This window comes from Chrysemys picta, chromosome 6 (assembly GCF_011386835.1).
Source record: "Chrysemys picta bellii isolate R12L10 chromosome 6, ASM1138683v2, whole genome shotgun sequence".
In the NCBI taxonomy this organism is placed as follows: Eukaryota; Metazoa; Chordata; order Testudines; family Emydidae; genus Chrysemys; species Chrysemys picta.
In genome coordinates, this window is record NC_088796.1 from 80,810,157 (window position 1) to 80,825,122 (window position 14,966).

The window sequence follows — 14,966 nt, forward strand, 5'->3', positions numbered from 1 at the left end:
AAGAAGGTAAGAACATTCCAAAGGTCCATCTAGCCCAGTATTCTGTCTTCCGACAATGGCCAGGGGGAATGAACAGAATTGGGAATCATCAGGTGATCCATCCTCTGTTGCCCATTCTCAGCTTCTGGCACACAGAGGCTAGGGACACCATCCCTGCCCATCCTGGCTAATAGCCATTGGTGGACCTGTCCTCCATGAACTTATCTAGCTCTTTTTTGAACCTGTTATAGTCTTGGCCTTCACAACATCCTCTGGCAAGGAGTTCCACAGGTTGACTTTGCATTGTGTGAAAAAATACTTCCTTTTGTTTGTTTTAAACCTGCTGCCTATTAATTTCATTTGGTGGCCCCTAATTCTTGTGTTATGAGAAAGGAGTAAATAACACTTCCTTATTTATTTTCTCCACACCAGTCATGATTGTATATACCTCTATCGTATCCCTCCTTAGTCATCTCTTTTCCAAGCCAAAAAGTCCCAGTCTTATTAATCTCTCCTTATATAGCAGCTGTTCCATACCCCTAATCATTTTTGTTGCCCTTTTCTGAACCTTTTCCAAGTCCATTTTTTTTTTGAGATGGGGCGACCACATCTGCATGCAGTATTCAAGATGTGGGCGTACCATGGATTTATATAGAGGCAATATGATATTTTCTGTCTTATTATCTATCTCTTTCTTAATGATTCCCAACATTCTGTTCATTTTTTTGACTGCCACTGCACATTGAGTGGATGTTTTCAGAGAACTATCCACAATGACTCTAAGATCTCTTCCTTGAGTAGTAACAGCTAATTTAGACCCCATCATTTTATATGTATAGTTGAGATTATGTTTTCCAATGTGCATTACTTTGCATTTATCAACACTAAATTTCATCTGCCATTTTGTTGTCCAGTCATCCAGTTTTGAGAGATCCTTTTGTAACTCTTCACAGTCTGCCTGGGACTTAACTATCTTGAGTAGTTTTGTATCATCCACAAATTTTGCCACTTCACTGTTTACACTTTTTTCCAGATCATTTATGAATATGTTGAATAGGACTGATCCCAGAACAGATCCCTGGGGGACACCACTATTTATCTCTCTCCATTCTGAAAACTGATCATTTATTCTTACCCTTTGTTTCCTATCTTTTAACCCAGGGGTCGGCAACGTTTCAGAAGTAGTGTGCCGAGTTTTCATTTATTCACTCTAATTTAAGGTTTCGCGTGCCAGTCATACATTTTAACATTTTTAGAAGGTCTCTCTCTATAAGTCTATATTATATAACTAAACTAGTGTTTAACAAGGTTTTTAAAATGTTTAAGAAGCTTCATTTAAAATTAAATTAAAATGCTGATCTTATCAGTTTAGTGCAGTGGTTCTTAACCTGGGGTGCACGCACCCCCTGGGGGTGTGAGATGCCCTTTCTGGGGGTTTGAGACATGCAAGATTTTTTTAGAAGGTAAATCATCGAAAAAACAAATTAAGCACAGGCACATAAGTACAACTACTTTGTTTCATCAAACCTATGTATTTATTACCATTATATATGTTTTAACGATTACTGTAATATACAAAGTTTTTAAGTTTTCAAGTTTTTAAGCTAATTGTAGTGTAATTTTTGATAAGGGCTGCAGAGCGCTGGGACCAGCCCAGGAGCAGAGCCCTGGGCTGGCTGCTGGTACCCCAGGCCGGCAGGAGGGCTGAGCAGGGCTGGAGGCCCAGACTCTGGCTGGCAGGGGGCCAGGTGGCTGGAACCCCAGACCAGCAGTGAGGTGAGCGGGTCCAGCGACTGCTATCCCAGGCCGGCAGCAGGCTGAGCGGGGCCGATGGCTGGGACTCCGGCTAGCAAGGGGCCGGTGGCCGGAACCCCAGACCGACAATGGGCTGAATGGCTCAGCCTGCTACCAGTCTGGGGTTCCGTCCACTGGCTCCTGCCAGCCGGGGTCCTGGCCGCCGGCCCCCCTCAGCCGCTGCTGGCCATGGGGTTTCATTCACTCAGGCCGGCAGCCAGGGCCGGCGCAATCCATTAGGCGACCTAGGTGGTCGCCTAGGGTGCTACAATTTGGGGGGCGGCGACCGTGGCGGTATTTCGGCGGCGGGACCTTCTGCTGCCTCTGTGGGGGGCGGCATTTTGGGGCGGGACCTTCCACCGCCTAGGGCGGCAGAAAAGCTGGCGGTGCTCCTGCCGGCAGCGGACTGAGCGGGGCCGGCAGCTGGGACCCCGGCTGGCAGCAGCGTGCCACTAAAAATCAGCTCACATGCTGCAAGTTGCCGACCCCTGTTTTAACCAGTTACCAATCCATGAGAGAACCTTCTCTCTTATCCCATGACTGCTTACTTTGCTTAAGAGCCTTTGATGAGGGACCTTGTCAAAGGCTTTCTGAAAATCTAAATTCACTATATCCACGGGATCCTCCATGTCCACATGCTTGTTGACCCCCTCAAAGAATTCTAGTAGATTGGTGAGGCATGATTTCCCTTTACAATATGCTTGAGCTGAAGTTAGAGAGACTACTCTTGTAACTTGCACGGAATTTAGGTATCTATTCATTAGCAGATGCAACATTACCAACTTGTGTTAACATTTCTGTCAGTTAAATTCAGAGTGACCGATGTTTTTTTGGTATTCAGATCTATTAAGATGTTTATAATACCATCACATAATTGTGTGGGTTTGTGCATTTTAAAAAAACTTTGATTTTCTTAATCTAATTTAAATAAATCTGTATATGAAACTAAATGCTTTTCTAGTGTGGCTGCCAAAGGCACTAATACTCTACCTACCTTTTAATAAGTAGGTAAGAATAAGAGAGAAATTGTTTGATTTAAAATCTGGGCCAATTTCTAAAGAAGTGGCTGATGAGAGACTGGTCTTGGTAGCTGATATCAGGCATAGAGCTAAAAAAGTCATCCGTGTGGCTTTAATAACAGGAGATCACCTGACATCTTTGGTGAAGCATAGTGGGCAGGAGAGACAATTTATAGGTTTTCTGCCAATATTAGCCATTATCGGAGGCCTGCATGTTCTTGGGTTGGTCAGTTCATATGGGCCTTTGATGAAGGCTCAAAGGTGGAGTTAAATATCAGAGTCATCTTAATGTATCCTAATTCCCAGTGAGAATACCACAAACTTTTTATGTGTGTGTTCTTTTTCTCTAATGTAAATGTGCTTAATAATTTGTTTACCTCTTATTAAAAATGTAGTGAAAAGGGAGGGAGTGAACCTAGGAGATAGTTGACTTTAGGTGCAATGGCCATCTAAATTGGTTACATCCTCTCTCTCTAGGATAAGTTTAGGTGGTGGGGGTTATGGGCCACAGGCTATTTACAAAGGTATTTAGGTGCCTAGAGGTAGGTAGACATCTAGTGATGTCTGAATAGGCACCTAACTGCCATTGACTTACAAGCTGCTTAGTTGTTTTTGTAACTAGAAACCCATCTGCATATATAGGCACCAAAAGACCTATGTAAATCTGATCATACAGCTTTTATGATTGGAAGTCAATCGTTTATGATTTATGGTCAATTGCAGCCAGCTTTGCATTCCTATGTATTTGAAGTTCTTTGGGTACAAGTTGAAAGTTAAAAGGGGTAAAAATACTCTCTAAAAGGGAAGGACTTTCGATTTTGTATCTTGAAATCTTGGAGAACTGTTTCCTCAAATGTAGTCATTTAGGTATGTGGATCCAGGATATAAAATTCAAATAAGGCTCTTATCTGAGCTATGAATAGGAAGTCTTGTTTTGATTTTATTGTTATTGTCAGTGAGGTTGAACTGAGCTCACTATTCCCTTTTCTCCCATTTCTTATTTGGAATAGGACTACAACAGTAGAAGGCCTGATGGCTGCCTTATCTTCAGGAATTGGCCTGGAAGGCTTGTTCCTAACTTTAATGCTTCCCTTACAGTTATGGGCTTAAAACCTAGTTTTAGAAATGCAAAGTTAGCTTTTCTCTTTGGACCTTAAACCATAAAACAAATGACATTGTGATGTGTAAATATTTAGGCTAGGGCCAGCTCTAACATTTTTTTAGAGTTTTTATGAGATATTTATAAACATATGATGCCTTATTAGGTCAATTTCTTCCTAGGTGTAAGTCCATTGGCAATACTCCAGGGATGAATTTGGCTCATTGTCATTCTGACCTTTGTTTCTGTACAATTCTCTGACCTACAGAAATAAATCTCTTCATTTTGTAAGATGTTACTACTGACAAATTTACATACAAGAAACACATTGACATTTTCAGGTAGTCCTATGCCCTGGCCCAGATACAAACATTTATTAAATGATATTTCCCTTACAATGAAGTTTTTTCAGGTACCATTTTATTTAGAAAACATAATATAAACACATTTTTCATGCATCATATCAAAGACCAGAAACTATTATTCAATTTTGCCAGAATAATAAAGAATTTAAGACAGACAGACCACATCTTGTCTTCTAGTGACCCTGGATTCTGAGAACCTGGTGCTGATCTGTTTCTTTTATCCCCCTGTCTCTCCTGATCCTTCTTGCCCCTGCACTGTCCATATTTTGTGGGCATCAGATTGCCTTCAAGCAGTGATCCAGCCACAGCTGGCCCTGTTCGCTTCCATCTGGTTTTCAGGTAAGGGAGGGGAACAAAATAGGGGGGGAGGGGAAGGAAGTCTCAATTCTGAACTTGATTCCTCTCTTTTGAGGATAAGACAGTCTTGTAATTTCTCTGTAGGGACAAATAGAAGAGGCTTTCGGGAGCCATTGAGGAATTACAATAGGCAGCAATGTTCATGGCTGGACTTCCTTTCAGGGAAAAATAAAAACTGTCCTCTCCTGAACCCAGAGGATGGGCTGAAGGACCAACTGTTCTTTCCATCTATAACATCTAAAATTTTATGACCCCTTAGTGAAAAACCATTATAATTTGCCTTGTCATCTTATTTGATATCCGTTCTATGTGAATACCAGATTGAGTTGAGTGTTGAGTTGCTTCCAGGGGAGAGAAGATTATGAAGTAATGGAAGTACATCAGGAAGCAGGAACCATTGGGATGGAGTGAACAGGGAACATTTGAGGAAGTCATCAGGGAGCTTAATGGTGTCTGAAGAAATGTTTTCTATATTATTCGAGCAATAGCAGAAGTTTTACAAATATTCACATGGGTTTTGAAAACTCACTTCAGTCTTGACTATGCTAGAAAATTCATATTTGATTTAAGGGTGAACTGCAAAGCTAAAATTAAAATTGACATAAGCATTTATGAGCTGAATGCCCTATTGACCAGACTAAGTAGAAAAATAAATTTTACTTAACCTAAAAATTCCTTTTTATTTTCATCTGTGACGACTTCCTGGCACATTCTGGTTTGTTGGAGAGCCACCAAAATAGATCATTCTTTGAGATTGTCACTGCAGTAGTATGGTGTTCTAAAATGATTCAAACTAGGAAGTATTAGATGAATTTTACAATTCAGGAAAAGCTATTTAAATGTGCTTACTAACTTGCCTCACACATTCTGTTGAGGTGGTGATTCAGTGCACTAATCTTTCAATTTTCATTTAGCTTTTCAGTTTTACACCTTTAAGTCAAGTCTATTATACTTCATCTCAAAGCCCTCTAGTGAACATAATTCACAAGTTATATACACACACACACTCACAACCTAACACTTCACTGATTTCTAAAGCATACGTTCATTTCTAATGACAGTGCTAGTTTTCTTTCCTTTCAATGCTTGAATGAGTGGTAAAATAATAATGGAATAAACTATTAGCTCTCTTAATTCTTAAGAAGTTCTGAGTTTTGTGGAGAAAGAAGTATATCACTATGCCCCCTATGCCTACCTGTTTTTTGTCCATATGCACTATGGGGCCCCAGCCTGTAGGTCAAATAGCTGAGCTGTACGCTGGTGGGTGGAAACAGAGTACTCATTTCAGACTGTGGCTGTAGCACACCATCCACAGCTACCTCTAAGTCAGTCAATCAATATAGTGGTAGATCCCCCTTGCCTATCAAAGCACTTCCTGTGTCAGTTTGGCAACATTGAAGGGTTGTGACTCTGTACACAGGGTCCTGGAATCCGTCCCCCACTCCACAGCACAACTGGACTTGTTCCACTGTGTCCGTGTCCAAGGGGGGTGCATCCAGGATTTGCTGCATACTATATCCACAATTTTTGTTGATGTTTAACTCTGTACATACTTCAGTACCACCAAACCAGCACCTGCCTGCTGAAATTAACATATATACAGTCATTTAAGTCCTCTGTCCTTAGCAATGTATGCTTGTTTTTCAGCATGTTATATGCACTGGGTTGTGGTGTAAGGTAGAAGGTGAGAAGGAGTGCAAAACTAAACTGGATCCGCCAATGGATGGAACAGACTGTGACACTGGAAAGGTATGACCACTGATTTTCCTATTGTAACTAACGGAAGTAATGCAGCAATTAATTTATTGTGATTAAATTTTGAAAATTGTTTCTGAAAAATTGCGCACACATTACTTTTAAATATGAGATGAATCATTTTAATTTGTAAATTTTAGGAAATACAGTATATAACTAGATATTTCTGGGAATAACTGTTATTAATATAACATTACCATAGTGTACAATAGGGATATCACTGTATATGCAAATACACTTCATAGTCTTAGCATGTCTTTATGGGTTTCTCACAACAGTTCAAAATATAAATAAATCAATGTCACTATACAAATGAATTTCACTATAGAAAAAAATCTAATATGAACACTATCCAGTTCTGTGGTCTTTATACAAACTATATAATAACGGTAGGGTCGTTATTGAATATTTTAACATAAATTACCAGGCTCAACACCTAAACACTATTTTGACTGGCAATAGGTAATTGACTGTCATTTACGTTTAACATAAAGGGAAAATATAAATGTGAATAATTTTTTGATTTTTCCCTAGCATGAAGGTCTCAGGTTTTCAAATAAACAGATTTGATCATCTATACACCCCTATTTACTGTGTACACCTGAAACAAAATATAATTATACTGAAGATATAACAGTTTTAGAAAGGAGGTTAATAGAAGTTTGAAAGAGTCCATTACAGTTACTGTTTATTCTGAGTAACACCAGAAAAATAGTTTTTTTCTATATACAATGTGAATATTTTTGGGATGGGGAGAATATACATATGCATTTGCCTAATTAAATAGTTATTTGTGTAGATCAGAATCTTGCTTGTGTGTGGGGAAAGGATATTTATCCCTATTAAAAGTGAAACATCTCTAACTTAACCAAACCAAAATATGTTTTCACATTTTCACTATTTTTATTTAAAGCTAATTCTGCTTTTTGTAATACATTTTGTAAATGGAATGTCTTTGTTTCAGTACTTTATTTGTAAGCAGAAATATGAATTTTCAGACACTCACAAACACTACTTACTAAAATTAATCTCATGCAAAGAAACAGTACAGAATTACTATATACAAATTACTACAGAAGAGGTTTATTTCAAAGAAGTTTTAAAGTGTCACAGCACCTAAAAGAGTGACAGATTTCCTAAAGAACTCATCAACAAAGAAATGAAATGGTCACTTAAAGTGAGACTTCTGTTAAATGTCCATCCACAGCTTTTATGCTTCGGAGGGACTCTGCCAAATGTGTGCTATCACAATAAATGGAGGTCAAGTGTGTAAGCTAACTCTCTTTTTAGAAAAAAGTAATAAACAGCACAGAAACATTCATATATCTTGCTCTTCTCATGGTATTACACTGCCAGCCCCCGTACAGTCTCCCTAAGGGATAATTTGCTCTTTGAATCATAAAACATTGAGCCAAGGACAGTTTTTCATCATCTAAAAACCAAACAAAACCATAAACAGAATAAGATATTCAGATAATATCAGTGGTGTACATTGGGAACAAGCCATCATTTATTTTCGTTCCATTGGAATAATGAAGTTGTGTCACCCTAATGATACTGGCAAACTAGACTTGTGTAGCCTATTTAATATTTTAAAACAACTACTATTTCTTGCTAAAGGTAGCATTCTTTACTGAGAAAAGAGAAATATATGTATAAATCCATCATGCATTGAGAGGAGAGAGCCTTAAGGCTATATTATAAGTGGTGCAGGGTCAGCTATACTAACGTTGGCTGACAGTTTCCATTGTAAGACCTTGTTTTCTGTTGCTTATAACTTTGCCAACCTTTAACTGTTCAGGCTGACATTTTCCATGGTAGGTGTTTACCTCATGTTAAATACTTTTGGAAAATTTCAGCAAAAATGGTTTAGCCAGTTCTCAGAACAAAATACATTGTTTTGTCTTTGTTAAAAGAATCCTTGCAACTATTTAACCGATAAGCCTCTATTCTTTGAAACAAGGAATTTAAATTTGTCAGAGGGGTCACTTGAAACAGGGAATTACAATTTGTCAGAGGGGTCACTGGTACCAGGAATGTGCTATTGCCATCCTCATCAAAATAGGCTCAAATTTGGTCAAACTATGTGCCTCTAAAAATCCCAGATCTCATATGCTCAGTAGAGATTTGTTAGCATTTAGCAGCTAAATTCTCTCTGTACTGAGCATGCTGCAAGGGCTGAGCAGGACATTCCCAGCAATTCCTTCTTCGAACAGCCAGGGGCTGTGATAGCACTGGACAGTGAAACTGAGAGAAAAGATAGGTTTCAGAGTAGCAACCGTGTTAGTCTGTATCCGCAAAAAGAACAGGAGTACTTGTGGCACCTTAGAGACTAACAAATTTATTAGAGCATAAGCTTTCGTGGACTACAGCATCCGAAGAAGTGGGCTGTAGTCCACGAAAGCTTATGCTCTAATAAATTTGTTAGTCTCTAAGGTGCCACAAGTACTCCTGTTCTTTTTGAGAGAAAAGAGCCTTCCTATCTGGTACTCTCAGTGTTCCAAGACAGCATGGAGAAAGAAGAAGCCTGACTGGAATGCTGGTGGTCCAAGCTTGGAGATTGGCAGTGGGGACACTGGGACAGGGGACCACAGGTGTTGGGGGAAGACTGGGACAAAGAGCTAGGCATGGGGGTTGGGCTGTGGAGCCGAGGGACATAGGGAGAGACTGTGATATAGAGCTAAGGGTAGAGGGACTTGGATTGGGATAATGAGGCAAGATGGAGACTAGGAGAGACTAGGTCTAGAACAAGGACCTGTGTGGGGTGGGAGACACATCTAGCAGAATGAAGTAAGCAGACATCCCTGAAACATCGTAATTATCTTACTGGACTAGGAAATTTTCTTCTTTCCATTGTCATGATTCAAGATGAGTTTCATATTAACTAGTCAGTCCTACTCTGTTTTGCTCAGAGCATGACAGTGTTGTATTGTTGTACAACATTCCTTCTTTTAGGAGATGATGTACAACAGTCTGTCTTGTTTCATGCTCATCCTGATTAAATTATTCTGTAAGTGACGGATTTGTGAGCATTCCTCAGCCTCTACCTAGTGCAGATACTGTCCCTTTTACCCCATATATCTATAATACTATATATACCTTTATATGTAAGATTGGAAGGATTAGATTTTTGTTGGTATATGTCAGTAAATGTTAATTTCATTGTACACATGCACAGATGAAAACATATTTCCATTAATAATAACTGAAATTTACAGATAGGCAAAGTAAGAAAAATGGTGCCTGAAAATGTCTTAGAGTTTGATTTAAGGATATTGATTTCTATATTTTGACATGTGACATTGACAATTTGTGTTTTAATTATTATAAAACTTTAAATTTTTTGAATCTCAACATATACTGCCACTAAATAATTATTGTCTGACCCCCCATAATTTCCTGCAACAATGAACATTTAAATAGATAAAAATTGGGGGGAAAGTGCATGACCCATAATTTTGCACACCATGAAAATTTAAAATGGATAAATATCTAAAATTGCTTAAAAATAAACATCAATATCATCTGTCAAAATTATATAAAAAAATGTAATTCTCTCAAGCCTATTTATATGTACATGGGCATTTTTAACCAGAGGCATCCACAAGCATTTTACAGTTTGCATATATAGAAGTTGCTAATCTAACAGAAATGCAGTCATCTGAGGATGTTGTAACCATATGGTATAACTCCACCATCACTGCACAACACTTTAGGACAGAAATTGAAAAAAATTAAGGTGAAATTTAAGATTACTCCCAACTGGGAATTACACTGGAAGTAACAAAAGTAACCTTGTGCTAAATCACACACATATTTCATGACCACGGATAGTCAAGGCCTTGATTTGTGTGTTTCATTTGAAAGATGTCCTTTCCAGAAGCACAGTATACATTAACAGCTCTCTAGGGCATTAGCTTAGTACTCACTCAGAATGAAAAGAAATATTTGATGAGTCACTGATGCCACTGAAATTCAGTAGTCATTATGCCCAGTTATTGTATTCTTATTATTTTGTACCTGGTACAATTACAAAATATACTGGGCCAGATTCTCAGATGGCATAAATTAGCATAACATTCCCATTAAGTCATTGGAGCTACGCTGATTTACATCAGCTTTGGATCTGAACCATAGAATCCAGCAAAATAATACACTACAGTGGGTACAGTTAAAAAGAAGTTTATACATCTTTTTATTAGTAGGTAAAAGAGTACTGGTTTGAGTATTGACACCTGTATTTATAATGGAGAGTACCATTAGTACAAATTGCTCATACACTACTAGAAAAATAATAAAAGAAAAGTTATTAACTGTTATCTGTACCTGCCCCCTCTTGTATAGCTGAACAATATCTATTACTGCATTTTGCAGAAGAGATTTATTTATGTTTTGTGATATGCAGATTTTATCTTTTTTCAAAGTTAGCCTGTGGCAAGCCTTTTATTTTACTACATTGCACCTCTCATGTACCACTAGTTTCTATGCGACTGTGTTTCTCACATACATTATAGTGTTCTTAATCAATTAAGTAAAGAATATTATCAATATTATATCTGTAATAAAGGAAAAACTGTTTCTCAATTAGTGTAATCCATTCATTGATTTCTGGCCACAAATCCCCCAGTGAAGGTCACAAATCCACATGATGCATTCAGGGCCAGCTCCAGGCACCAGCCCAGCAAGCAGGTGCTTGGGGCGGCCAACGGAGAGGGGCAGCACGTCCAGCTCTTCAGTGGCAATTTGGCGGCGTGTCCCTCACTCCCTCTCGGAGGGAAGGACCAGCCGCCGAATTGGCCCTAGATGCACTGGAGGATGGATTTGCATTTGTATTTCTGAATTAGCAGAAAGATGTGTGTAACCAGATAACTCCCTTGTGATTGTCTGAGGAAGCTCAAGAGCACATATTATTTCTTCTAAAGTGAATTATAACTTAGGCTTCCTAAATTGACTTCTGAGCCATCTTCAGACAGTAGCACAGAAATTACTAGTTTTGTGAAAAATGTTCATTTTTGCCCAACCATGTCCCCTTTGAACATTAAGCTTCATAAGATAGAAGGGATACAGTTTGAAGACCCATACTAAAAGATCAAAATTTAATAAACACAAAGGCTGCATCCTATCATAGTACATAACTTGTTCCAAAATGTTCATTCCTGGAGAGTGAAATGTTGAGGTCCTATTTCTGAAAAAATTTGCTTTGAATTTTAGTTTTGCCATGGTGCCCAGATACCATGGTGATAGGCACATTATATGTGTGTGTGTATTTTAAGTGTGTGTGTGGGGGGGGGGGGAGGGGTATTCCATTTACCTACTCTGCAAAATTGTATGTATACACTTGTAATGTGCTTATCCCTATGGCATCTGGACACCTCTTAGAAAAATAAAATTGAAAGCTAAATCTAACAGATGATTTACTGTTACACAGCGTATTACACAGTAGATAAATGAGAGGAGAATTGTAGTTGTCCTCTCCTGGCAAATGATGTATATGTGCAGAAATACAATGGGTGAAATCCTGGCCCTATTGAAACTTCCATTGACTTTACTAGGGCCAGGATTCCACCCAAAATATTCTGAAAGCTAAGTAGGGCATTCCTACCTCCCATTATCAATAAAGTGCCATTTACCCTAAAATTTGTGCGCTGCATTACATCAGTTTTCATTATAAATTGCAGAAATACATGTGAATGTATACATCAAGCCCAGAACTTCATATAAGCATATTGATATAGATAGATATAGATTATCTCTCAGCTGTATTGACTTTCATCCTCCTCACTTCAGTGCTTTTTTGGAGTAGTTGAATGGTAGGGGAAGCCAAATGATCTTGAAGTCCAGAATGGCGTGTTTTATGCAGTAAGGACCAAGTGAAACTATCATGGGCATCAGTGGAAAAATTCTATTGATTTCAAGGGGAGTTGGAACAGGCCCTAAATTCCCAGTATTTTCTTTGACTTGATGTTTTTAAGAGTATGTTCAATAAGCCCTGCTTATGCTGTGCTACCAATGCAAACAGAAGGCAATAAGTTATTTTGGATGTGCCTTGATTTATTCACCTGAGAGTTGACTTTTGGCATAGTGGTGTAAGGCTGGAGAATGTACCAGTAGGACATCTTTTCCTGAACATCTGGAGGGGGAGTGGAGCACATGGAGCACTTGCAGCAGAACTTGCAACACTGGAATCAGCAGTCGACAGCGCAAATGCACTGGGTAAAAAAAGTTCCATTTTCCTTTTTTGTGCTATAGAATTTCTCAGTAATGTTTAACTGTAGTCAAACCTGGTTATACACAGCTGTGCTACATGTATACAATTCTTCTTTTTCCATAAATACTGAATAATGGGAAATAGGAGATTTGTAGGGTTTGAGAAGTTCAACCTTCCTCCAAAAAAACTGGTCACATGAGTTTGTCTTGCTAAGAAACAGCAAGAATTTATTCATGTAAACTTGTCATGCGACCTAAAAAAAAAATTCATAGTAAATAAATTATTATATTATTTTTTCCTCTGTTTCTACACGGACATAGCTTACAATTTTATTTTAGTTATTTGATTTTCAAACTAATTTTCTGACTAATTCTGGCAAAATATTCTTCCTCTGGAGATTGTGCACAGTCAGTTAATTGTGAGAACTCAATATCTGAGATCTGAGCTGTGTTTTTTACTTTTGATTGCGTACACAAACCACTTTGTATGTTTATGCTCATCCAATCAGGGAAGAGATCTTTTACCATGAGGTTTCTGTTGCAAAACTTTACAAACTGAAAGTTTACACTCCCTATATATTTTCCAGTAGTCATGTAAATTTCATTATTTTCATGAACAGTCCTGACAGTAAACTCATTTACAAGAATGTTTGTTAATAGCAAATATACCAGGAACAAACATAGTTGAAATGAATTCATTTTAAAATCAAACAAATATTAATGAAAAACATTTTTGATTGTTTGCACAGCTCTGCTTATTGTCACTGTAACAGGGTGAGGGGAAGCTTGGTCTTCATTGTTGCTATCACCAGCTTCCGCTGTGCAAAAGTGTAGTGAGAGCAGCAAAGTTGGACCTAGTGTAAAGTTTTCTGGAAGTACTGTATCAAAGAATACAAGTATATTTTAAAGGTGACCTACAAACAAAAAAATAAGTGAGTTCATGCCTTTTACATTTTTTTCACCTGAAAAAAATATCCAGAATATCAGGTCTTGTCCTCCATTTGTTTGCTGGAGGAGTCCTTGAAGGAGATGAGAACTGAAATGGGAATTGTCTTACCCTCAATTGGACAGATGCTTAAACCTTTCCTCTCAACAGTTTTTACAAGCATTTAAGTTAAATAGGTATGAACAAAAATAAACAAAAAAAGTTGCCACATCGAAAGCAAGGAGTGTTTAACCGCTGACTTCATTGAAGCCAGGATTTCATCCCAGAACTCTAAACATATGGCTAAAAAAATACCGTCCCCTCTCAATTGCTCAATACCATTTTTTCCTTCGTAGGAAAGGAATATAAGAGAAATAGTGGGGAGAGAAGTAGCGATAACAGGAATGGGTAAAGTAAGAGGGAAGAAGGGAAAAGATGGAGAAAAAGAGAGGAAAAAACATACCAGAGATAGAGATAAACCGACAGAGGAGTTTGTAAAATGGAAGATGGGGAAAACATGGAAATGGGTGTACTGAACAAGGTATTCTGACAGAAAAGCTTTTTTTGCTGTGTGCAAAATTCTTCCCTAGCTCCCTCCCATGTGAATGTCACTTCTAGCTGTATTATAAGATGCCTATAAACTATTTCCAGCACTTAGGGATGTCTTAATTTCATTTTCACTAGTTTTCCAGGCAAGATTTTCCAATAATTGCATACTCTCCAGTTTCTGCAGTCTGCTATTGCTCTTCCATAATTAGCACCCATAGGAACAACTGAAAGGCCAGAAGAAAGTGGAGGGGTAGGGTAGGGAATTGGACTTGAAAACTGTAACAGTGCACCAGGAAATTGCAGAAAGCTGTGAATTTAAAGTACATGCAAGTGTTGTGCCCATTCATTGATGATTTAGACTTAATCAGGAGCTGAAAAAAAACACCTGAATTATATTGAAAAAAGCAGCTGGAGGGCTATAATAACCTGTGTTGAATACCTGTGCTGAACTTCCCTCTTCATTTTTTCCGAGGTGTAAATGAAAATTTGGAATTTGTGAATCTTTCTCAAGAGACTTGATGAAAAACAGAAGCCAAAGTTTTTTAAAGTTTGATTTTGTAGTTGTTGATTTTTAAAATGTGTTTTTACGGTAAAAATTTATTTCATCAAAAGATGTCTGCTTGTTAAAGCAACTTTTTATATAGACTGAATGAAGTGGACTGGCGTTTTAAGAGTTTGGCAGAATGTCACCAACAAATAAAATATGTCTGTTCCATCTTCTCTAGGCCAGGTCCTGAAGGAGATTGTCATGGACCCAGAATACAATACAAAATATGTGAGAATCCTTCTTGTCCTGCTGGAATGCCTACATTCAGGGACTGGCAATGTCAGGCCTTCGCTGTCAGACCTTCATATCAGAAGCATGTATTACAGTGGCAGGCTGTTATAGATGAAGGTAAAAGTAAACTATAACCCAT

At 38.2% G+C, this 14,966-nt stretch overlaps 1 protein-coding gene across 3 annotated transcripts in view; it reads left to right on the forward strand.

The window, feature by feature from the left end:
• Nucleotides 1–14,966, forward strand: part of ADAMTS19 (ADAM metallopeptidase with thrombospondin type 1 motif 19) — a 326,693-nt gene that overhangs the window by 235,115 nt on the left and 76,612 nt on the right. For all 3 annotated transcript variants that reach the window (XM_065599319.1, XM_005303066.5, XM_065599318.1), the window contains 3 exons: nt 6,261–6,362; nt 12,451–12,581; nt 14,775–14,944. In XM_065599319.1, coding sequence (XP_065455391.1) covers nt 6,261–6,362; nt 12,451–12,581; nt 14,775–14,944 — 403 coding nt within the window. The remainder of the gene's footprint in view (nt 1–6,260; nt 6,363–12,450; nt 12,582–14,774; nt 14,945–14,966) is intronic.